Here is a 24511-nt window from a genome sequence, read left to right as displayed (position 1 = left end):
TATTATGCGCTTCTTAAGAAGTTTTGAATGTGTTTAAAAATAAAGAAATTAAATCATATTATTGGTAGGCTATTGTGAGGAACTAATTAAAAAAAACACAAAAAAATTAATTATTAAAAAAATACTGTTAAAATGACGAAAATGCCCCTGCCTTATTTGATGCATTATTTTGGATTGCCTTTGAAATTTTTTGTGTCCAAATCTTTTTGTTGAAACTTCGTGACATTAAAATCACTATTCACCTTTTCCATAGGATGAGTGACATCTACCTCATAGAATGAGTTGTACAATACTAATTTTGGGTCTTTATTTTCAAAATGGGTGTAAAGATAAATTTATATATTGAATTTGGTTTGTGAGGTAATTTAGGCAGTAAGTTGGGTTTAAAGAGATATTGAGACTTTAATTAAAAGTAATATGAATGTAGAGAGTAAGTTAGATGTAGAAAGAAGTTATATGGGTTAAAAAAAACATTTCTTTTATAAAATTCGCCAAAATTGCATTATAGATTAGAAGATTCTCAAATAATCTCGGTGATTCCGAACCGAATCGGGACCCTATCCACCACCCATTCCAGTCACTCTTGGACATGTCGTCCGGGTCCAAACCGTCTTTAGCCCGAGCGAGCATCGACTAGAAGGAGACGCCGACGCCACACGTGTTCAAATTGGACGTGTCGGGGCTCCGGAAACAGATGGTGAAGGTTCATGTGGAGGATGGTCGGATCCTCCAGATCACTGAAATTATGAGTTAATGTTGAGATATGATTAGTTTCCTTCCTATTTGGTAGCATGATAATCATTGACTATCAGTGATTTATTCTTTCCCTTTGTACAAATATTTACTTAGCTGATTTGTAGGAGTTAGAAGTTGTGATTGTATTCTTGCAGTTTGTATAAGAACCCTAGCGCAGCTTGTATATTCATTGAGAATTAATACAGAAAATTCTTTTCTGCCATTCCATTCTTAAGATGGTATCAGAGCGTCCAAGATCCTAGGACGTTTTTTTTCTTGGTTTCTCCTCGTTTTTTCCTTCGATTTTTCTTGTAAGAAAAGTCGTTCTTTTTTTGCTATGGGAGACTCCAAGTCGGTTGCGGCGTCGAACGATCCATCAAGCCCCTTCTATGTTCATCCCTCTGATAATCCAGGGATGCATCTTGTTTCCACTCTACTTACTGGAAACAAGTATAGCACATGGTCTCGTTCAATGCGCATTGCTCTTAGCGCAAAGAACAAATTTGGTTTTGTTGATGGGTCTGTGAAGCAGCCGTCCGACAAGAACGCAACTGAAGCTGCTCTTTGGCAGCGTTGTAATGACATGGTTCTCATGTGGATTTTAAACTCTGTGAGTTCTGGGTTATCCAACAGTGTGGTTTATGCCGACACTGCACATGATGTTTGGGAGGACCTCAAGACTCGTTTTTCGCAAGACAACGTCCCACGTATTTTCGAGATTCAGCGTGACATTGCACGTCTCACTCAAAATCAGATGTCTGTGTCTGACTATTATTCCCAATTGAAGGGTTTATGGGATGAGTTATCTTCTTATGGCAGCCATAAAAATTGCTCATGTGGTGCCATGAACGACCGTAACGAGAAAGATGAGCAGAATAAGGTTATGCAATTTTTAATGGGGCTTGATGATTCATATGCAGCAGTGAGAGGTCAGATTCTGCTTGTAAAGCCATTGCCTTCGGTGCTCAAAGTTTTTTCCATGGTTAATCAAGAGGAGAAGCAACGTGGAATTACAGCCGTCCCACAACCAAGTCTGGAAGGAGCAGCCATGGCCATTCAAGGTGGTCGCGGCAATCAACAAAGTCGTGGCAGCCAAGGGAATCGCAAACCGCTCCATTGCGATTATTGTGACACAGCTCACCACACTAAGGAGACTTGCTACCAACTCCATGGATATCCCGAGGACCATCGTCTTCATAAAAAGAACAAGGGAAAGGGCCGCAGTAAGGAGGGAAAACCAGCGACCAACCATGTTCAAGCTTCAACTTCTACCACTTCTTCATCTACCTCAGCAACACCGATGACTTTCACTCCTGAGCAGCTTCAACAACTCTTTGCTATGATGGCTGGAAATCTACCATCTGAAGCACAGACCAATGTCGTCACAGGTTTGTCTCCCCATCATTCACAAGAGTGGATAATTGATAGTGGCGTTACAGATCATGTTACGGCACTTCCCTTATCGAACTCTACTGTGAACAAGTCTTTGCCTCCAGTAAAACTTCTGACTGGTGAAAGGGTTTCAATTAGTAGTATTGGCAATTTTACTTTTGATCCCAAACTTTCCTTAACTAACGTTTTACGAATTGCCTCCTTTTTGGTTAATTTGATATCCGTTAGTCGTTTAACAAAATCCCTTCGATGTTCCATAACTTTTTTTCCGGATTTTTGTATCTTCCAGGACCTGGAGACGAGAAAGATGATTGGATGGGGTAGACAACGTGGCGGTCTTTACTATCTCACCAAACCAAACAATAGCTGCACCACTTCACCGTCATCCAGTTGCATTAATTCCATTTCATGGCATCGTCGTCTTGGTCATCCCTCTCCACAACGACTCCACCTTTTAGCTAAGCAATTGTTAGATGTTTCTTCTCATTTAAATAAACCTTGTGATGTTTGCCCTTTGGCAAAACAAACTAGATTGCCTTTTCCATTAAGTCATATTGCCAGTAAACACATTTTTGAGCTTGTTCATTGTGACATTTGGGGACCGCACAAAATTTCTACATATAATGGGGCTCGATATTTCCTAACCATTGTTGATGATTTTTCTCGCACCACTTGGCTCTTTTTGATGCGAAATAAATCTGAAACACAACAGTTGCTTAAGACTTTCTTTTCTTATGTAGAAACTCAATTCCATCACAAAATTAAGAAAATCCGAACTGATAATGGTAGTGAGTTTTTGTCCCTACATTCTTTCTTTTCCGAGAGCGGTGTGATTTTTGAACGTTCTTGCACATATACTCCACAACAAAATGGAGTAGTCGAGCGGAAACATCGTCATATTTTGCAAGTAGCTAGGGCACTATGTTTTCAAAGTCACTTACCTTTGTATTTTTGGGGAGATTGTGTCCTTACTGCCATCTATCTCATAAATCGCTTACCCACACCACTTTTGTCAAATAAATCCCCTTTTGAGGTTCTTTATGGTCATCCTCCATCGTACGCACACTTACGTATTTTTGGATGTTTAGCCTATGCCACTAATGTTCACCCTCTTCATAAATTTGATGCACGAGCCAGAAAATGTGTCTTTATAGGATATCCCTTCGGTCAAAAAGCGTATAAGTTGTACGACCTTTCTACTCACAAAGTGTTCACCAGCCGCGATGTCATTTTTCATGAGTCTCATTTTCCTTTTATCACCACTTCTTCAACCCAACCTCCTGAACCTGTCTTGCCTCCTCCTACTTATGATGCCATTGAGATGCCACCTACTCCCGTCGTCATTGAGCCTTCCGCCCCTCCTGTTGCCATTGAGTCTCCATCCACCTCCCTTGCTCCACCTCTCCTAAACCACACCGTCACCGATAGTCCTTCTCCGTCACCTGGTCTCCCTCTTGCACCCCCCCCAATACGACATTCTGATAGGCCTAAACGTACCCCTACTTATCTTGATGACTATGTTTGCTCTCATGTTTCCTCGTCTTCCCCACTCCAAGCATCGACTCCAGGTTCTTCTGCCAAAGGTACTCGTCACCCTTTATGCAAGCATATTTCTTATCAACATCTTTCTCCATCTTATCAAAGTTTTATTGCCAATATTACTCTTCCTATTGAACCTAACACATATGCAGAGGCTGCTAAAGATCCTCGGTGGCGCGACGCTATGGCCTCGGAGATTCAAGCTCTCGAAGCTAATGCCACTTGGTCTTTAACTGCTCTTCCCCCTGGCAAGATCCCTATTGGTTGTCGTTGGGTCTACAAAATCAAGCACAAGTCTGATGGCACTATTGAGCGTTACAAAGCTCGTTTAGTGGCCAAGGGTTACACTCAAATTGAGGGTGTTGATTATCAGGATACATTTTCCCCGACTGCCAAGTTGGTTACCTTTCGTTGTCTCCTTGCTCTTGCGGCTGCTAGTGGCTGGTCTCTCCATCAAATGGATGTCCACAATGCTTTCCTCCATGGTGATCTCCTTGAGGAAATATATATGGTTCCACCTCCTGGTCTTCAGCGACAGGGGGAGCATTTAGTATGTCGCCTTCACAAGTCTTTGTATGGATTAAAGCAGGCTTCTCGGCAGTGGTTTTTTAAATTTTCTGAAGCCATTTCTGCAGCTGGGTATACACAGTCCAAAGCCGATTATTCCCTTTTTACAAGAAAAGTTGGCAAATCGTTCACAGCTCTCCTTATTTACGTTGATGACATCTTGATCACTGGTAATGACATGACGGCTATTGGTTCTCTTAAATCTTTTTTGAATAAACGCTTCCGCATCAAAGATTTAGGAGCCCTTAAATATTTTTTAGGAATAGAGATTGCTCGTTCAAGAAAGGGGATCTTTATTTCTCAAAGAAAATATTTATTGGACATTTTGAAAGATGTTGGTTTTTTGGGAGCACGCTCAGCTAGTTTCCCCATGGAACAGAATCTAAAGCTACTTCCTGATGAAGGAGATTTACTTCATGATCCGTCCATCTATCGGAGATTGATAGGACGTTTGATATATTTAACTATTACCAGGCCTGATATTACTTTTGCAGTAAACACGTTAAGTCGTTTCATGCAACATCCTCGCAAGCCTCACTATGATGCAGCTTTACGTGTTTTGAGATACTTGAAGAACACTCCAGGCCAAGGTATTTTGTTTTCCTCACAAAGTTCGTTAAGATTGAAGGCCTTTTGTGATGCTGATTGGGCAGGGTGTCCAGTAACTCGACGTTCTACTACCGGATATTGTGTTTTCCTTGGAGATTCTTTAATTTCATGGAAAAGCAAAAAACAGAAGACAGTCTCATTGTCTTCTGCAGAAGCAGAATACCGTTCAATGGCTGCTACCTGTTGTGAGCTCACCTGGTTACAAAGTCTTTTATGTGATTTACACATTAAAGATATGGGTCCTGCTCTTTTACATTGTGATTACCAAGCAGCTCTTCACATTGCCTCTAATCCTGTTTTTCATGAGCGGACACGCCATATAGAGATTGACTGCCATTTTGTTCAAGATAAAATTCAAGAAGGAAAGATAGTCACCAAATTTGTTCCATCTTCAAAGCAGGTTGCAGACATATTGACGAAGCCTTTAGGAAAAGATCAATTTCGTTTTTTGCTGAGCAAGTTAGCAGTTTTTGACATTCACTCGCCAACTTGAGGGGGAGTGTTGAGATATGATTAGTTTCCTTCCTATTTGGTAGCATGATAATCATTGACTATCAGTGATTTATTCTTTCCCTTTGTACAAATATTTACTTAGCTGATTTGTAGGAGTTAGAAGTTGTGATTGTATTCTTGCAGTTTGTATAAGAACCCTAGCGCAGCTTGTATATTCATTGAGAATTAATACAGAAAATTCTTTTCTGCCATTCCATTCTTAAGAGTTAAAAAATTGGATTTGATTGAATTAAAATAAGTGTACTCGAACTTTTATTAAGGTTTATAATATTTCACAAGCAGAAACCACACAAGTAAATTGACAGACATACACTGAAATACAACAACAAAACGCATGAGTCATGCTTCGATGATTTCAATGCGCTCGACATTAGGCGTCTTCACCTCCTTTGGCAGAGTCACAATCAGCACCCAAGCCTTCATCTCAGCCTTCACCTGATCAACTTTCACGTTCTCCAGCAGCCTGACCTTTCCCATAAGTTTGCCGCTGCTCCTCTCCACTCTCTGCGACGTGCCATTTGTAAGAATATGAGTATAAGATAGACGAGTTTTAGGACCGGCTATAGGTGTTCAATTAGATAGAAAAGTCTTATTAATAAAAGGAATGCTAATCCCTCTTAAAGAGGGATTTTGTACAGCATTGAGATCAGAACAAGGAAACAGGCATTTGTTTCCTATATGGATTTTGATAGGGAATCCTAATCAGTTATGGTAAAGATTATATGTATATATATAGTGGCCTCTCTTCTCACAATAATACGCTCAGATTTTGGACTTAATCCTATTTGTAAGTCGAGCTCTTGATAATCTGCGAGAGAAGAGAAGGCACACTGAAAGCTTGCTGCTATGGCTTCGGGTTCTGCAACAGGTGCAGGTATGTTCTTCTTGCTGTTTTTTCTCATGTACATAAACTGAATATTTCTCTCTAAGTTGTAGTTCATGTTTTGTTCTTGGTGATTATGATTTTGGATCTTACATGTGGTATCAGAGCCACAAGACATATAAACATGAGTTCAATCTGTAAAGAAGAAATTTTTGTATGTTACTATAAAATAAAAAAAAAAACAAACAAACTTTTATGCTCTTATGGAGAATCGAAGTCTGAACCTGGAGGTAGTAAAAGAAGCGGTAGTGGAAAACGACAAGGGAACCCTTAAATTATTACCGAATGAAGTTTTCCCAGAATATAGAAAGCAATGTTTTCTTCTATAAACACCGATCTGGGTTTTTTCCTTTCAAACACTCAAATCTTCTATTTTCAAATTCTAAATCGCTTCCGCTGCTCGATTCGTGAATTTGAGTTATTATGATTAAAAGGTTTGTTGTTAATTGCTTTGATTCCATTGAATAAATGTATAGATGAATGTGTTTTGTTTTTTCAAGTTTGCATTCATCGACTGCAATAGTGAGTCATAGGCAGATGTGTTTTGTTCTTTTAAAATATAAATTTAAACCTTGATTAACCATTCGGTGCATTCTATGATAACTTTTAAAATGCTTTTCACATGTATGAGACACCATTAAACCATTTGGTGTCTAAGGATATATGGCAGAAATCAGCGAATTGTTTCAAGTTCTTGTTAAATCATTCTACTCTATGTATGCTTATCAACAGATTGTTGTTAAGACTATATGTATGGGTCTGTGATTATAGTCATGATGTGCAAAGTGATGTTGAGATGAAATCAGGAACTAATAAGTTCATATTTGTGATTTCATGACAGGTTCAACACCTGCAATATCATTCAAGACTATGAACTTGGCAAACATTCCTGTTCTCACAGGGGGAAGCAACTACAAGAAGTGGAGACGTGAGATTGGGCTCCTCTTGACACTCAATGAATTTGACATAGCCCTTGAAACTCCTAAGCCGATTTTGAATGATCAAAGTACTAGGGCTGAGAAAGCTGATGCAGAGAGATGGGTCAGAGCAAACAAAGTGGCACTTTCTATACTTGAAAGTGCCATGACCGATACTGTTCGGGGTGGGATTAAGAAGCATGATCTTGCTATTGATTATTTACAAGCAATTGAAAGGAAGTTCAAAGAATCTCAGAAGGCAGAAATCAGTCAATATATGGCAATGCTTACCACATACAAGATTGAGGGCATGGGGTCAATCAGATATCACATCTTGAAAATGACTGATGCAGCTGAGAAATTAAATTCTCTAGATGTTAATATTGGTGAGAAACAACTAGTTTTCATGATCCTTCAAGCCCTTCCAAACAAATATAGTCAGTTAAAAATGTCTTACAACACTCAAGACAAGAACTGGGATGTTGATGAGCTAATAGCACAGTGCGTTCAAGAAGAGGCTAGACAGAAGCAAGAAAGAGGGAAAGATACTGAAATGGTGAATTTTGTGCAACCAGACAAGGGGAAGAAGTCATTCAAATCATTCTCTGGATACTCTGGTAAGAATTATAATACCAAGGTAACCTCTTTTAAGTCTAATGCATCTGCTAAAGTAAAGGACTCTATTAAGGGATCTAGCAATCTTATGGTCAAAACTAAAAATATTGCCAAACTTAGATGTTTTTTCTGCAAAACTAAAGGACACTTAAGGAAAGATTGTCAAGTTTTTAAGGACTATCTTAAAAGTAAGGGTGTAGAACATGTCAATGTCTGTGTTGAGTCTAATTTGATTGAAATTCCTGCGAATTCTTGGTGGTTTGATACCGGTTGCTCAGTTCACATCTCAAATTCTTTGGAAGGTTTTGTGAAATCAAAACAAACTGGTTTTAAGAATTATAATGTCTTTGTGGGAGAAGGTACTAAGGTTGCGGTAGAAGCTATTGGAATGGTGTGTTTAAAATTGCTTCCGGTTTTATACTAAAACTAAAGGATGTGCTTTATGTGCCTAAAATGAGGAGAAATCTGATCTCTGCTTCCAAGATTGTCAGAGATGGTTTTGCCTTTCTAGGTGATGATGAAAGTTTAATTTTTTTTTTTAAAAGAACCACCTAGATTGTGTTTTGGGAACTGCATATTTAAGTGACAATCTGTGGTGTTTGAATTGTACCTTGGAGTCCATCAATCAATATGTTTTAAACACAAGCACTAAGAGAATGCACAGCAGTGATGATTCATTCATTCTTTGGCACAAAAGGTTAGGCCACATATCCAAAGAAAGAGTTCTAAAACAATCCAAAGCTAAGTTGATCCCTGAATTAGATTTTGCTACTGCAATTGAGTGTGTTGATTGTGCAAAAGGCAAAATGACAAATTCCAGGAAGCTGGATGCCAAAAGGAGTCATGATTTGCTAGAGATTATACACACTGATATCTGCGGTCCTTTTCCAACCAAAACCATTTGTGGTAATTCTTACTTTGTCAACTTTATTGATGATTTTTCAAGGTTTTGTTACACTTATTTAATTAGTGAGAAATCATATGTCCTTGTTTATTTCAAAGTTTATAAAATTGAGGTAGAAAAATAGTTAGGCAAGACCATTAAGATTGTTAGATCGGATAGAGGAGGAGAGTACTTTGGCAGGTACAGTGAGGCTGGACAACACAAGGGTCCGTTTGCTCTCTTCTTGAACAACAAGGCATTGTGGCCCAATACACTACACCTGGAACACCACAACAAAATGGAGTTTTAGGGAGGAGGAATAGAACTCTATTGGAATGGTAAGAAGCATGATGACAAGATCAAAGTTACTAGGATTCCTATGGGGTGAAGCACTGAAGACAGCAACTTATATACTGAACAAAGTTCCAAGCAAAGCGGTTTCATCAACACCTTTTGAAATCTGGAATGGCAGGAAGCCTAGTTTTAATCATTTCCATGTTTGGGGATGTAAAGCTGAGGCTCGAATTTACAATCCAAATGAAAAGAAATTGGACTCTAGGACTGAATCATGCTACTTCATTGGATATTCAGAGAAATCTAAAGGCTTCAAGTTTTATTGTCCTCAAGCTCACACCAGGATTCAAGAAACTCACAATGCTAGGTTCTTTGAAGATTAAGATGTTGCAGATCTATCACAAGGAAGGTTCATTTTTGAAGAACCTGATTATGAAGAGACGTCTTCGAGCAATGATGCTTACAAGGAAATTTTGATAACTCCTTCATCTGTAATTGAGTTGGAAGAAGATCAATTGGCAGCTCCACCTACTGTGGACAGACTGGAAGTTGATTTTGGGACTCAAATTCAGATGCAAGGGGATCATACCTCAAACTCTGAAGTACCAATAGATTCGAACACTGAAGTTCCTCATGAACCGGTATTACCATTGAGACAATCTTCAAGGATTAGAAAAACCACAATGTCAAATGACTATGTTTACTTGCAGGAGAGTGAGTTTGATTTTGGTGATGTGGATGATCCTCTTACTTATTCTCAGGCCATGAATAGTTCTCAACAATCATTATGGCACAGTGCAATGAAGGAGGAATTATAGTCAATGTCAAAAAACAAAGTATGGACATTAGTGGATTCCAATCCTCAATTCAAGGCTATTGGGTGTAAATGGGTTTATAAGACCAAGAGAGATGCTCACGGCAATATTGAAAGGTACAAGGCTAGGTTAGTTGCCAAGGGATTCACTCAGAGGGAAGGGGTGGATTACAATGACACATTTTGTCCCGTTTCTTCCAAGGATTCTATGAGGGTTATAATGGCACTTGTTGCTCATTACAATCTGGAACTACATCAAATGGATGTAAAAACTGCTTTTCTTAATGGTGAACTGGCCGAAGACATTTATATGAAGCAGCCTCCTGGATTTGTTGAAAAGGGGAAAGAATACATGGTTTGTAAACTTAACAAGTCAATCTACAGGCTTAAACAAGCATCAAGACAATGGTTCTTAAAGTTTGATCAGGTAGTTACAGGACAAGGTTTTGTGGAAAACAAATTAGATGATTGCATCTATGTTAAGTTTTCAGGCACAAGGTTTATATTTTTAGTGTTGTATGTCGATGACATCCTCCTTGCCAATTCTAATATGAAGCTGCTCAAAGACACTAAGACCATGCTCAGTAAGAATTTTGAAATGAAGGACCTTGGTGAAGCACACTATGTACTTGGTATTGAAATTGTTCGAGATAGATCAAGACGTTTACTCGGTTTATCACAAAAGGGATACATAGAAAGGGTACTCATAAGGTTCAATATGTCAAGCTGCAGTAATGGTGAAGTACCAGTAAACAAGGGAGACAGATTCTCAAAGGCTCAGTGTCCCAAGACGCCCATGGAGCTAGATAAAATGAAGAATAAGCCTTATGCTTCATTGGTGGGAAGTTTGATGTATACAACTATTTGCACAAGACCGGACATTGCTTTTATAGTTGGAATGTTGGGTAGGTTTCAAGCAAATCTAAGAGAAACACATTGGGTAGCAGCAAAGAAGGTTTTGAGGTACTTGCAAAGAACCAAGAACTATATGTTGGTTTATGGCAGGAATGAGCTTTTGGAGTTAGTTGGCTACACTGATTCTGATTTAGCCGGTGATGTAGATGATAAAAAATCCACTGGAAGTTATATCTTTATGCTTAGTGGTGGTGCAGTCTCTTGGAAAAGTGCAAAACAGACTGTCATAGCTACATCGACAATGGAGGCAGAATTTATAGCTTGTTTTGAAGGAATGAAACAAGCTGTATGGTTGAAAAACTTTGTGACAGATTTGAAAGTTGTCAATTCTGTGCAAATGCCTATTATAATATACTGTGATAACAATTATGCAGTATTTTTTAGCAAGAACAATAAGAGAACTTCAGCTTCAAGACTGATGGATGTAAAGTTTCTTAAGGTCCGAGAAAAGGTTAGAGAATGAACAATTCAGGTGGAGCACTTGATCACTAATGCAATGATTGCGGATCCTTTGACTAAGGCATTGCCGATTGGAGTATTTAAAGCTCATGTCTCTCGGATGGGAATACTTGAATCATTTGATCAGTGGGAGTGATTTGTTAGTCTTATTTATGACTGTTTATTTGCTGCTGTGAAGTTCAGAGAGCTGGTGCAGTGATATAGACAGGTTTCAATTTCCAATTTTAAAAGCTTATGGCTGGATATTGATAGTATTAGGTTTGTTAGTCTTGTTTTGTTTATTTTATCGAATTGAGATCAGTAATGATGATCTATTGTTTCGAAAAATAAAGTTTGATATAATTCATTTGGTGCTTTTATAATGGTTCGTCTGTTTAAAGCATTTATTGATGAATTGTTGATTCATGCATTGTTTTGAAGCAAAGATTTATTTTATATCTTGCTGACAATGGTGTGAAATAGTGGGAGCAAATTATTTTGCTTATTTGCTGATATTGATCAAGTTCACAACGTTGAGAATACAAATTGAATGTATGTGACTCTTGAAAAACTGTTTGCTTTATTGTGGTAATACAATTACAAGCGTTCTGCATTTTGAGATGTATGATAGTCAGTGTTCTAAAAAACGGCCTAGGCTGCCGCCTAGGCGCTGGGCGCCTAGCAACCGAGGCGTTTTTGGGCAAATCGGGAGGAAAAATCGGGTTGGGCCTAGGCGGGCTAGGCGGCGCCTAGGCGGTCCAGGCGGTCCAGGCAGGCTGGGCGGCCAGGCGGGCTAGGCGGGCTAGGTGGTCCTAGGCGGCCCTAGGAGGTTTTTTTTATTTTTTATTTTTTATTAATTGCGTGTTTTTTTCTTTTTTGGTTTCATGGTGGTATACTTATGGAAATGGTGTATCTAATTTGCAAATGATGGATTTACTACAAGTTCATCCAATACTTATGGAAATAGTGTACCTAATTTGCATTTTATCATTATTTTATTATCCATACAAGTATAGTTTTTTTTTTAGGTGTCAATATGCACTTATTTACAAGATATACAAGACATTTACCTAAATCCGCCTAGGCGCCCGCCTAGGCGCTAGGCGCTAGCCCACCGCCCGACTAGCGCTTAGCGTTTTTTAGAACCTTGATGATAGTTGGTTGTGATTGAAAATTTTTTGTTAACAGGCTTAGTGATCACTTCTATCTGAAAATGGGTTGAATAGGCTGAGTGCTTGAAACTGTTCTCATACTCAAGTGGGAGAATGTAAGAATATGAGTATGAGATAGAGGAGTTTTAGGACCGGTTATAGGTGTTCAATTAGATAGAAAAGTCTTGTTAATAAAAGGAATGCTAATCCCTCTTAAAGAGGGATTTTGTACAGCATTGAGATCAGAACAAGGAAACAGGCATTTGTTTCCTATATGGATTTTGATAGGGAATCCTAATCAGTTATGGTAAAGATTATATGTATATATATAGTGGCCTCTCTTCTCACAGTAATACGCTCAGATTTTGGACTTAATCCTATTTGTAAGTCGAGCTCTTGATAATCTGCGAGAGAAGAGAAGGCACACTGAAAGCTTGCTGCTATGGCTTCGGGTTCTGCAACAGGTGCAGGTATGTTCTTCTTGCTGTTTTTCTCATGTACATAAACTGAATATTTCTCTCTAAGTTGTAGTTCATGTTTTGTTCTTGGTGATTATGATTTTGGATCTTACACCATTCACCTCCACTTGCTCCCAGATCCTCTTACGGATCTGCAGCACCTTCTTGTCCTCCACCTCTAGTCTCACATCTTCCTTTTTGATCCCCGGGAGGTGCTTGTTGACGATGTAGGCCTCCGGGGTCTCATCCCAATCGAAGTTGTTGGCGATGACGGTTGTTTCACGGGCAGAGGAGGGGATGTTGGCCAGAGCGTCGAAGCCTTCGAATGGGTACCAAATGTCCAGAGAGAAGGGGTTGAAGACGTTGTTTCGTCGTCCGCCAAAGTGACTGAGAGCCATTTGATGATGGATTAGAGTTAGGTTTTTGCTGGGTGTGAATTCGAAGGATTTGAGTTTGATCCCCCGGAGGTCCACCTTGAAGATGTAGGCCTCCGGGGTCTCCTTCCAGTCGATGCGGGTGTTGGCGATGGCGGTGGTTTCACGGGCGGAGGAGGGGATGTTGGCCAGAGCGCCGAAGCCCTCGAATGGGTCCCAGATGTCCAGAGAGAAGGGGTCGAAGACGTTGTTTCGTCGTCCGCCTAAGTGACTAAGAGCCATTTGATGCTGGATTAGAGTTGGGTTTTTGCTGGGTGTGAATTCGAAGAATTTGAGTGAAATATTTTAGCTTAGATAGTTTTGGATGATTCTATCTGATGGGGTGGGGAGCAGAGTGACTTGTATATATATAGGACGGCACCGAATGTTTCAAAACTAGAAGCAAAGTTTCCATGCACGTTTAAGCATTATTTCTTTGTCTTGAAACATTTTTCAACTTTCGTACCAAAGCCTTAACCCACGTATTAAAGAGTAATATTATACTTATCATTTATTTGTATCATCTCTCTAATAAGGATAGAGTTCACCAACTTATATTTGTATCATCTCTCTATAATACAAATAAATGATAAGACTAACATTTTTACAAATTAAATACCCAACAACTTGCTACTAGTGCAGTATGCCTCTGTTCAACAACTTGCTACACGTGAAGAAAACATTATTGCAAGATGACGTGACCTTGGTGATGTCACTCAGTTCAACACGTATAATCTTTCGGCCGCACAGACGGATTGGTTATTTGTCTGAATATCACATTCTATCAATTTGTGCAGAACATTTTTTGGTCCAACTTGAGCTAGTGATTTACGCAAACTGGTGGCCGTAAAAGTTTGATTAAAATTATCTAACTGTACTACGTTAAAAATTATTGGAAAATTCGCTACAATACAATTAATTTCTATCACTTAATTATTTGTAATTTATTCAATTTAACAGTTGAAAATTAAAGAAATTGTGTGACTATTAAAAAACTGTTTATAGATAACACCATCCTTTTATTATTTAGTTGCTGAAATAGAAAGGAAGATATGAACGATTGAATGAGAGAGGCAAAGGATAGAAAATGATTGAAGTAGTGTTTAAAATATCGGTATCGGTGGAAATATCAATATGCGAATTTGTGGAAACGTGGACGGATATATCGAATATCAATGTCGATATCGGTTGCTTTTAATGGAAATGTTGAAATGTTATTACTTTAGGGATTGTTAAACATTGGTTTGACGAAATATAAAAGTTTCTCTAATAGTTAACATATTTGTTAGAAATATGAGATGAAGTTTAGACTTCATCCCGCATTCCCATATCTTTTTCTGATTTTTTGAAAATTTTGAACATTAGCCTAAGGAACTCTTGCTTAATCATATAGTTGCCCATGCAAGCCAAATTGAGGTTGCCCATTTCCTTCCCCACAAACATCGTCCAGGGCCAAATTCTTCTGACTGGATTTTTTTTCTCAACGCTCTATTTCCCAGACACCAGAAAGCCAATCTCACGGCAATTATTGTTGCGCCATGATTAGCGATTTTTACCACTTGTAAAACAAGGGTTAAACCATAGAAAATTCTTGCAAGAGAACAAGTGTTTGTAGTATAGAATGGCTCAAGTAAGGTCGATCTCCTCAGGGACTGATATAAACAATTTACGAGTTTTTGTGTATTTAACTTATTTAACTCTAAGAATTACACTAATTTGACGAAACTAAATATTACTGAATGTTGACTTAAACAAATATCTAAAATGGGAATTGGTTTATAGGAATAGTGATTCAACTTAAACAAAACAAGTAAATAAGGAAATTCAAGATAAAATAAATGATTGAAGAAAAATAGATTGACAATTTACTAGAGTTCAACCTTTACCAACAACACTCCTACGTAGCTCTTCCAATTGCTTAAATAATTGAAAACACACATACTTTGAAGGTTGGATTTTCCTTGTGTATGTTTTACTTGTTCACATTGCTTTTACTTTATTTTATTTCATTTTTCTTCTCTTTCTTTCCCACTTCCGTGCGTACTCCTCTTTTGCTCTCTCTTTTCCTGCTTTTCTGCTGCTCCATTCACTCTCTGCCGTGCCTCTCTGTCTTCCCCACTTCACTTCCATGTGTTTTCCTTGCCTTTAACCAAAAGGCAGCTCTTTTCCAAGTCACTAAAGCCACAAGTGGAATACAAGCCTCACTTCCAATTCTTTTGTTTGTTTTTATTATTTCATTTTCTCCTTTTTGCTTGAAATTGATCCTAAAGCAAATTTAACTGCACACTAACACAAGGTAAGGTAAAATGCAACAATTTTAATACAAAAACATCACAAAGACTTTAAAAATGGATTGTATAATTGCATGAAATATATGAGTGATCACGCTATAAGTGAGAGAATTTTTTTTCTTGTATAGTTTTTTTTTTTTTTTTTGAGAGAATTTTTTCTTGTATAGTTTGAGTTTAAACTTTTTTTCTCGTTAACATTCTAAGTTATGAGGAAGCTGAATTAATCAAGCGTGGTAAGTGGAATAAATGTGGCTAGCACAACGAGATTTTTTTTCAAATTCAAGTCTGTCAGACTGTCACTAGCTAATTGGAGAATTAGTATCAACCACTTCTGGGGTCCTTCTGCCTTGTTCTGGGTTATGGTGTTTTGTTTTTTTTTTTTTACATGTCACTACAAGAAAACAGGGCTTCAGTGACAATGGCAAAGCATCACTGAATACTACAAATTCGTCATATAATAGTATATGTGACGAAATTCGATCGTCACAAAGACTGTCACTTATGTGGCGTCACCGATAGTATATGTGACAAATTTGTGATTCGTCACCTGTTTTTAGTATACATGGCACCCTATTCCTCACATATTTTCAAGCCCAAATGCCAATCTTGACTCAATTTGTGATGTTATAAGCGTCACAAATCCTAAAATTATGTGATGAATAGGTATATCGTCACCTGCTCCTTTAAATTGTTTATATTATATTTTAATCCATTTATTCTTTTACATTTTATCATTTTAGTAATTAATTATATAGCATTTCAGCTTAATGTAATTCTGTAAATGGCAAGTACATACTATGAAACTCAATGAAAAAATAAATTCTTATAATTCAAATATGGGTGGTTTTTACTTTAACATGTCCAACCTACAAGACATCCCAATTGTAGCTTAAAAAAGATAATATCATAACTAAAAATATTGAATTGGAGTTGTTTGCTACAAAATATGTAGCATCAATAATAGGCAACGTAGAAGAAACTAGCCCTTTGAATAGGTTCAATCTTTAAAGCTCCAGCTGCATCACCACTTTTCATTTTGTAATCCATTCCAGTAGACATATCAAGAACTGTTTCACTCAAACAAAACGATTAGGTAACCCAAATGTTGTTCAAACGCATAACTTATAGAAAACATTATAGCAAGAAAAAAAGTGTTGATACACAAGATATATCCCTTCTACAGTACACTTGACCAAAAGGTTTACATATTAACACCTATTTAAGTTATTAAACCACTTTACCCGTATATATTTGTAACAGCACCTGGAAATATAGGTGGTGATATAACGAATACCATGATTGACCTGCAAAAACAGAAATGGATTCACACAAGTTATTTGCTGGCCAAGCTAGTTGGACCTTTTTTTTCCATATTAGTGGACCTAACCGAACGCAAAGAGACCATTCCTGAAAAACAGTGAGATCCAAATATTCAATCCCAAATGACTGACTAATTTATATATAAAGCAAAGCAAGTAGACTTAGTGAGAAACAAGAATCCCAACTAAAATCTCAAACAAAAATCCATCACAACAAAAGATAATACAACACGCACACAATTACTCATATGAGCTAACAAAAAGGTTAGAAGTCAAGCAACCAAGTACCAACCTGTAATTGAAAAATTAATATAAAAAAAATGAGTTAACCAAACATCCGAAATGATCCAAATGTAGATTCCCAAAAAAAAAACAAGAAATAAAAGTATTGAAGTATATTACAAAACTCTACTAATCTACACTAGTGAAGGGAGAAGGGTTTTAACTTGAGACGCAGTTGGTTGACTAAGAATGTCAGGGCAATCCATCACTCATTATTGACTATTTGTATCTTTTTTCTTTCTCTTACATGAAGAAAGTTGAAGTTGCACTCCAAAACTAATTGAAAATAGACCAAACTTTTCTCATAATACAAGATTTAACTTTCCAACATCACCACACAACATTTTTCCCTTTCTAAATCACGACCTAAAAAAAACTTACCTCACATGCATTCTATCATGTCCTTTTTAAGAAAGAAAAAATTACTATTATTAAGGAGTAAGGGGAGAGTTCCAAACTATTACATTAATTGAGGGAAAATGAGAGTTTCGAACCGAGACACATAAGTAAAAACTCAACACCCAATCCAATATGAATTAGTAATTTAGATTTGACGTTAGGTATCAAATAGCGAGTTGAATTAAGTTAGGACAAGTAAGACTCAACCTACTAAAATTGAACCATATACAATTAGTATTGTAGGATAAGTGTTAATTTATATGGTCCTCTTTTCCGATGGACCCTTTGCCTATGAATTATTCTCAAATGTCACATATCACCTTATATATTGTTATCTTTCTTTTTCACAGCAACTACCAATTCAGCCCCATTGTATTTATGTGGTCCTTCCAAAAATAATATCCTCTCACGTCAAAGATGTGACTTTGTCATGCGTGTTTTACAAGAAAACTCGTCGGTAATAGAGAGATTTTTCAGTGTGACGGAAACACGGGATGGTACAACATGTGTAACTATACAAATGGTGAGATATGTGTGTTATTAAAGTTTTCTATCACTTATATAAAAATACATAATGTAACACTCGTGTTCCAGTCACAATAAAAAATTTCTCTTGGTAATAGACGATGACGGAGCTAACAACGTTTTTTTCGGACCAATAAATGAAGCTTGAGTATCACTTTGGCAAGTCAGACTAAACCTACTAAAATTGAACCATATACAACTAGTATTGTAGGATGTTAATTTATATGGTCCTCTTTTCCGATGGACCCTTTGCCTATGAATTATTCTCAAATGTCGCATATCACCGTATATATTGTTATCTTTCTTTTTCACAGCAACTACCAATTCAGCCCCATTATATTGATGTGGTCCCTCCAAATATAATATCCTCTCACGCCAAATATAATATCCTCCAAATATAATTTGTCTCCATTGGCACTAGTTGTTTTAGATTTCAATAGAACCTCACATTATAAAATCACTTCTCCAGAAAACATAAATGGTAGCTCTAGCAACTGACTGCAGAGTATAAAGTGGTAACTTAAACAATTATGTACGTTTTCATCCTGCATAAAAAACAGAAGCATTCTAGAAAATAATTTCATCCTGCAAGAAAAATAGAAGCATTCCAGGAAAATAATTTCATCCTACAATTCACAGTAAAAAGAAAAATACGGAAAAGTAAAAAGCAAATAGAAAAATTGATTAAAAATCCTTCATATATAATAATAAATCTAGTTTAAAATCCTCAATCATAGAATTAAACAATCAGGCACAAATACATATAGATCTAGAAAAATCAAAACCAAAATTTACCCAAATTAGAGGCTGCAAAGTGCGGATGTGCAGGCAGAGGGCTGCTGGAGGCATGTACCTGCAAATTCAAAACCAAATTTAGAAAAAAAAATGATATAAAAAATTTGAAAAGAAACTTCAATCCTATCAAATTGGGTTGAGCGTACGAAGGTGATCGTACACTCTTAACATTCATCCAGACATGGACGGAGCCAATGAAGGCTCACTGAGGGCATATGCCCCCACTCAAGTGATTCGTTTGTTAAGTTGCCGACTACAATTATATAATACACACGAGTTATCTTTGAAAAAAATATAGGTATCTAATGTCCAACATACCTTCATACTGCATATATTTCATATCAATTATTATATGAGCAAAAGTGCTTTTGTTCTGTCATTCAAACCGAAAAAACCTCTCTCTCGCGTAATCATGTATGTCACATCCCAGTCCCGACTCCGCCATAGCAATGATATTGTCCGCTTTGGGCCCTGGCCACACCCTCACGGTTTTGTTTTTAGGAACTCACACGAAAACTTCTCAGTGGGTCACCCATCCTAGGACCGCTCTCGCCCAAACTCGCTTAACTTCGAAGTTCCGATGGAACCCGAAGTCAGTGAGTTCCCAAAAGGCCTCGTGCTATATGGAGATGGGCATGTACATATAAGGCACATCACCCCCTCTCCGTTGGTCGATGTGGGATGTTACAATCCACCCCCCTTAAAGGCCCGACGTCCTCGTCGGCACACTCGCACCACACGGCAGAGTGGCTCTGATACCATTCTGTTACATCCCAGTCTCGACTCAGCCGTAGCACGATATTGTTCGCTTTGAGCCCCAGCCACGCCCTCACGGTTTTGTTTCTAGGAACTCACACGAGAACTTTTCAGTGGGTCACCCATCCTAGGACCGCTCTCGCCCGAACTCACTTAACTTCGGAGTTCCGATGGAACCTGAAGCTAGTGAGTTCCCAAAAGGCCTTGTGCTATATGGAGGTAGGCATGTACATATAAGACACATTACCCCATCTCCGTTGGTCGATGTGGGATGTTATAATATATTAATATTTTTCTTATCACTCTGTCACTTTCCACTACTACACTGAAATTTTTATAACATTGGAATTGTGATACATCATCATTTGAAATCATCTCTATTATCATATTGGGTATACGTTATACTGTAATAAGATTTTCTTAGTTGATTTTCGAGTTGCCCCCACTAGAAGAAATTTCTAGCTCTGTCCAGAAAGTTTTGTACTTCCTATGTCCAGCTGCTCATTGCTTTTTTTGGTCGCCACTAGCAGTGACAAAAATCAAAGGCAATGAAATAGTAGCAAATTGAAATTAAAGTTTCACATTCTGTGGATCTGGTTAAAACTATACAGTTTCACCCATTATTCATTGATTTTTGAAAGAGAAAGGAAATTGATAACTGGGTGTCTAAGCTTGGCAACCAAATAACGGATTGAAGAAGAAAATCCAAAAGACAATTAAAGAAATGTAGGGAAACAAATAAGTACCTTGTTTTTGCCTGAAGAACTTGATAGAAAACTGAATCTCTCTTTCCCTAATTTGGGTCCTGTTATGTCAGAGAGAGAGGAGAGAGTTAGAGAACGAGCAGCAAATGATACTGAGAGAGTGGCCGAGAAAGGAAGACTAATGAGAGTGGTTGTCGCCGTCGCTGCAACCACCAATGGTTGGTCGTCGGAGTCGGGGTGAGAGAGAAAGCAAAGGGGAGCTGAAGACGGTCGGAATGGGTGAGAACAGAGAACTAAGTGAAATAGGTTTTACACTTTGGGGTTTTGATATTATTTCTTCAGTATATTTTTATTTTTTATTTTAATACTATATGTGACGAATGGCATAACGTGGCCTTCTTTTTTGTTATGTGATGAATTTTAAAGATTCATCACATATTAACATTTCATTCAGCGGTAAAATTTATCGTCCAATAGTTTGTGGCAAATTCAAAAGTTTATGTGACGCAAAGTATTTTGGTGTCCAGTGAAAATTATTATGTGACGGTTTCTAAAAAAGCGTCACTTATTTTACCCAAATGTGATAAATTTTTGCGCGCCACAAAAAATTCTGTCACCTAATACATGTTTTCTTGTAGTGTGTATTACTGAGGGACTTTGCGCCTGTGCCTTGTCTCTTGTTTTGTAGGGGCCTCTCCCTTCTGGTTGTTTAATTAAGATGGTTTTCTGATAAACCAAAAAAATTGTATCAGCCACTTTTGTTTATAGTCAAGGAAAGATAAGGGTAAGTACATGTGAATCATGACATTAATTTAATATGGCCAATTAAACTCGTTCTGCAAAATCATATTGAAGAAAAAATGGCTATATATACCTATTATTGTGCTATTGTTAAAAATATTTATTTTTCATGTACCAGAGGAGCAAGTAATATGTATGAGTCGTTTAAACAATTATTATTGCACTATAATTGAGAAATTTTTTTTCTTATATAGTTTGAGACGTTTAAACATTTTTCTCATTAGCATTATAAGTTATGAGGAAGAGCTAAATTAATCAAGCACAGTAAGTGAGATAAATATGGCTAGCTCAACATCTGAGACTTTTTCAAAAGGAAAATTAATGAAAATGAATTGAAAACTTTAAATTTTAACGAACAAAATAAAGGATAAAGTGAATAACCAGAATTAACTTTTTAATTTAAAAATATGATTTTTTGTTAAAGTGAACAGTACCGAGAATTTTTCGTTAAAGTTCAATTTTTCAAATCCACATTTTGTTATATACTCACTAAATTAATTGGAGAATTAGTATCAACCACTTATGTTTGCAGTTATGGAAAGACGAGGGTAGGTAGCTACTTGAATCATGACATTAATTTAACATGGCCCATTAAACAAGTTTTGCAAAAAACATATAGAAAATCATTTCGATAAAATAAAAAAAGTATTTATTTATTGGAGGTCCACACGAAAATAGTTTTCCACTAGTAATAAGCCCGCGCGATGCCGCGGGACTTGAATTCACCAGCCTTAACTACATGAATAAGACACATTTAACCTGAAAAACATTCAACATAATCATGAACGAACAAAAATGATAGATCTAGGAAATTATAAAAAGCATTGTAACTGTAGATCCAAGAAATTATAAAAATCCATCAAATCAAGAGACTAATAGTTGTGGGAAGGTGGGTATGCAACCAAGAATCTTAAGATATACTTGACTTGCAATTCCATTATAATTTCACACAAAAAAAAAAGGATCAAATTTTGATTGAAACATCAAACAAAACAATCTCATCTGTTACAAATTGGACCAACTAAATAAAGAATATATCGATAAGATTTTCAACCTAACTATAAAAAAGAGCTTTATAACAGCGCAATCAACATTATTTGAACTCAACTAAAAAGAAACTAATTGCATGTTATAAATTCCATAGGTAATTGAATGGCAACGCAGCCCCTACAGAATGTTTTTTAATCGATTTAGTAGTTAACACTGGACAATTGCACAATACAAATCTTAGAAACTATTCCAAGTTAGAGCAAAAATTACCTCTAATCTTTGTTTCTCTTGTACTTTGGTATTGCAGGGTTGACTTGTAAAGGGTGAATGAAGTCCTAAAAACACAAAGAATAAAAAACCTCTGTTTCAGTTAACAAAAAAAAAGCAAACCATAAACAAAGTGAGATATCTGGTAACCAAAAAATGAATCTTGGAAAGCAGACATAAACAAACTTCAATTAAAATTATTTTAATACATTTGGATATCAAGGAAAATCAAGTTTATTCAATTTTGATATAAAAAAAATTAATTAATGCAGGAACAACATTTGTGCCTCAATGACTTGAGAAGTACTCAAAACAAACATTGTTTTCTTTAAGTCTTTAGTCTATCTCTACAAATCGCAATAACTCATCCATTGAGAATCAAACTAACTAATTAACTTACTAACCCGTCCTGTAAATTTCACATCTATGCTTTAAACAGATTTTGTAACTAATATCCCAAAAAAGTGGCAAAAGGGAAGGAAAAAAACTTTTGTATGGTACACTGCAGTGTTATTTGTGTAACCAAAGTCAAGCGCTGAAACGCCAGCAACCTCATTGTATTCTTGGAAATCTGTTGCAGATTTTATGGCTCCAAAAGAAAATATATCCTGCAGCATTAATATCATTTAGACTGAAGTATTTTTTCCAAGTGAATACACATGCAAAGTATCAAAAAGAGAGAAAGGAGAAAAAATTATCAAAATAAGAATTACAAACCTGTCCTATAATATAAACAAAAGGTAATTACAGAAAAATAGCTGGAAAACACAAAATAAGTAGAAGAGAAAACAAACAATCAGCATAATCTAAAATTACTTAAACAATTAATCCACATTGAAAAGCATAATTTACAAATCCAAACCAAATTACATCATCCAATAGATTTTTTTTATACATTTGTTATTGTGCCTTTAAATTGATTTCAGCAAAACTTGTTTCTTTTTCCATAGTTTGTGAAGCTCAAAATTTTCAAAAACCTGCAATCATTACACAACGTTGTCACATCATAAGTGTAGAAGAAATCACCGCTACCAAAATTTATAAAGACCAAACTCACCAACTCCCTCAATCAACTCCCTCCCTCCCTCCCTCCCTCCCTTCCCTGTGCATCAATAATCTGAAAACCCAGTTCGATTTTTCATTGCTCGGATGGAGAAAATTGAGGAATGAAAGAACAAATTAGGGTTAGGACTAAAGTTGAGAGAGATGGAGAGTTGGGAGAAGGGGAGAGTTTGAAAGAGAGTGAAAGAGAAAGGGTTAGAGAGAGGTTGAGTGTGACAGAGATGAGGGGAAAACACGGGATGGGATTACCAATCCCTGTAATTTCTCTTTCTGTCACTGTCACTGTCACTCTCACTTTCTCTCACTGTCGCCCTCCCACTCACCCATGCCAGGATCGGCATGGCCTTGCCTGTGCCAAAGACAGACGAAGTGACGGGGAAGGAACCTAACCCCAATCTGAAACCCTAATGATAAAAAGATGATTCTACCCCTCTAACTCATCATCCTCATCGTGGGATCTGAAGATAAGATGGGTAGTCTTGTCATTTAACACAATAAAAATTTTCTGAAGCCCGGTGGCAATTTTGCAAATTTGGTGAAACCGATATATCTGTTCAGACAAAATTACCCCCTAACTTTTAATAACTACGTTCCAACCCAGGCCCAAATCCCACGGTTTTGTTGTAAATAAAGCAAAATCGAGGGGGGAGGAATTCACCTTAAATGACAAAATCACCCTCTGAACTTTTGAGAATTACCCCCCAACCCAGCCACATTCGGCTGGCATTGTTGTAAATAAAGCAAAATCAAAACAAACGTGAATAGTGCCTGCCCTCCCCCCTACTTTAGAGCAATTCAATTTTTATATACGTTCAACCAAGCTGATTATAAAAGATACAATTGCAATAAAATAATCAGTTTCTTGAGAAACAGAAGCAACATGCATTTAACACTTACCCTTCAAGTTAAGATGGCAAAATATATGTCATGCAGGTCAGGCACGTGTTTTAACAGCTAAACTAAAATGCAAAAAAAGTGTGTTCTTGTTTCAGAAGCCAATCTTTCAAGCACTAATGTATGGATTAATGTAAAATATCTGAGATCCTATTTGTTTTTTTTACTGATGCTTCAACATCATCCACCTGATTCATATCACATCCATAGATACATGAGAACGCTTATTCCCACCACCATTGCATTGTTACTTTAATAAATGGATCCTTTTTGATAGTCTCAGGTCATCG

The 24511-nt window shown here is 37.1% G+C and overlaps 1 protein-coding gene and 2 long non-coding RNA genes across 4 annotated transcripts; all 3 read right to left on the bottom strand.

The window, feature by feature from the left end:
* Positions 1-5694: 5694 nt before the first annotated feature.
* On the bottom strand, positions 5695-13523 carry LOC126599169 (18.5 kDa class I heat shock protein-like). Its single transcript, XM_050265503.1, has 3 exons — positions 13197-13523; positions 12872-12956; positions 5695-5915 (listed from the first exon to the last, which is right to left on the bottom strand). Exons 1-3 carry the CDS (start codon positions 13377-13379, stop codon positions 5695-5697), a joined length of 489 nt encoding a protein of 162 aa, XP_050121460.1. The 5' UTR covers positions 13380-13523.
* Positions 13524-16231: 2708 nt separating this feature from the next.
* On the bottom strand, positions 16232-20461 carry LOC126600560 (uncharacterized). Of its 2 annotated transcripts, XR_007615475.1 has the most exons (4): positions 20250-20461; positions 18748-18805; positions 16669-16731; positions 16232-16502 (listed from the first exon to the last, which is right to left on the bottom strand). It is a non-coding gene; the product is annotated as an uncharacterized LOC126600560 (long non-coding RNA). The 2 variants fall into 2 exon arrangements; XR_007615474.1 differs by having other exon boundaries at positions 16232-16731.
* On the bottom strand, positions 17477-18303 carry LOC126600561 (uncharacterized). Its single transcript, XR_007615476.1, has 2 exons — positions 18237-18303; positions 17477-17747 (listed from the first exon to the last, which is right to left on the bottom strand). It is a non-coding gene; the product is annotated as an uncharacterized LOC126600561 (long non-coding RNA).
* Positions 20462-24511: the final 4050 nt, after the last annotated feature.

The sequence above is a fragment of the Malus sylvestris genome, chromosome 14 (assembly GCF_916048215.2).
Source record: "Malus sylvestris chromosome 14, drMalSylv7.2, whole genome shotgun sequence".
Taxonomy (NCBI): Eukaryota; Viridiplantae; Streptophyta; class Magnoliopsida; order Rosales; family Rosaceae; genus Malus; species Malus sylvestris.
This window is presented reverse-complemented; position numbering and strand designations above follow the sequence as displayed.

Coding starts and splice junctions, on each gene's coding strand:
- LOC126599169 (XM_050265503.1), bottom strand. CDS start 13,379: ATGGCTCTTAGTCACTTAGGCGGACGACGAAACAACGTCTTCGACCCC. Junction 12,957..13,196: donor CGGAGGCCTACATCTTCAAG/GTGGACCTCCGG, acceptor GAGACCCCGGAG/GCCTACATCGTCAACAAGCA. Junction 5,916..12,871: donor CAAGAAGGTGCTGCAGATCC/GTAAGAGGATCT, acceptor GAACACCTATAG/CCGGTCCTAAAACTCGTCTA.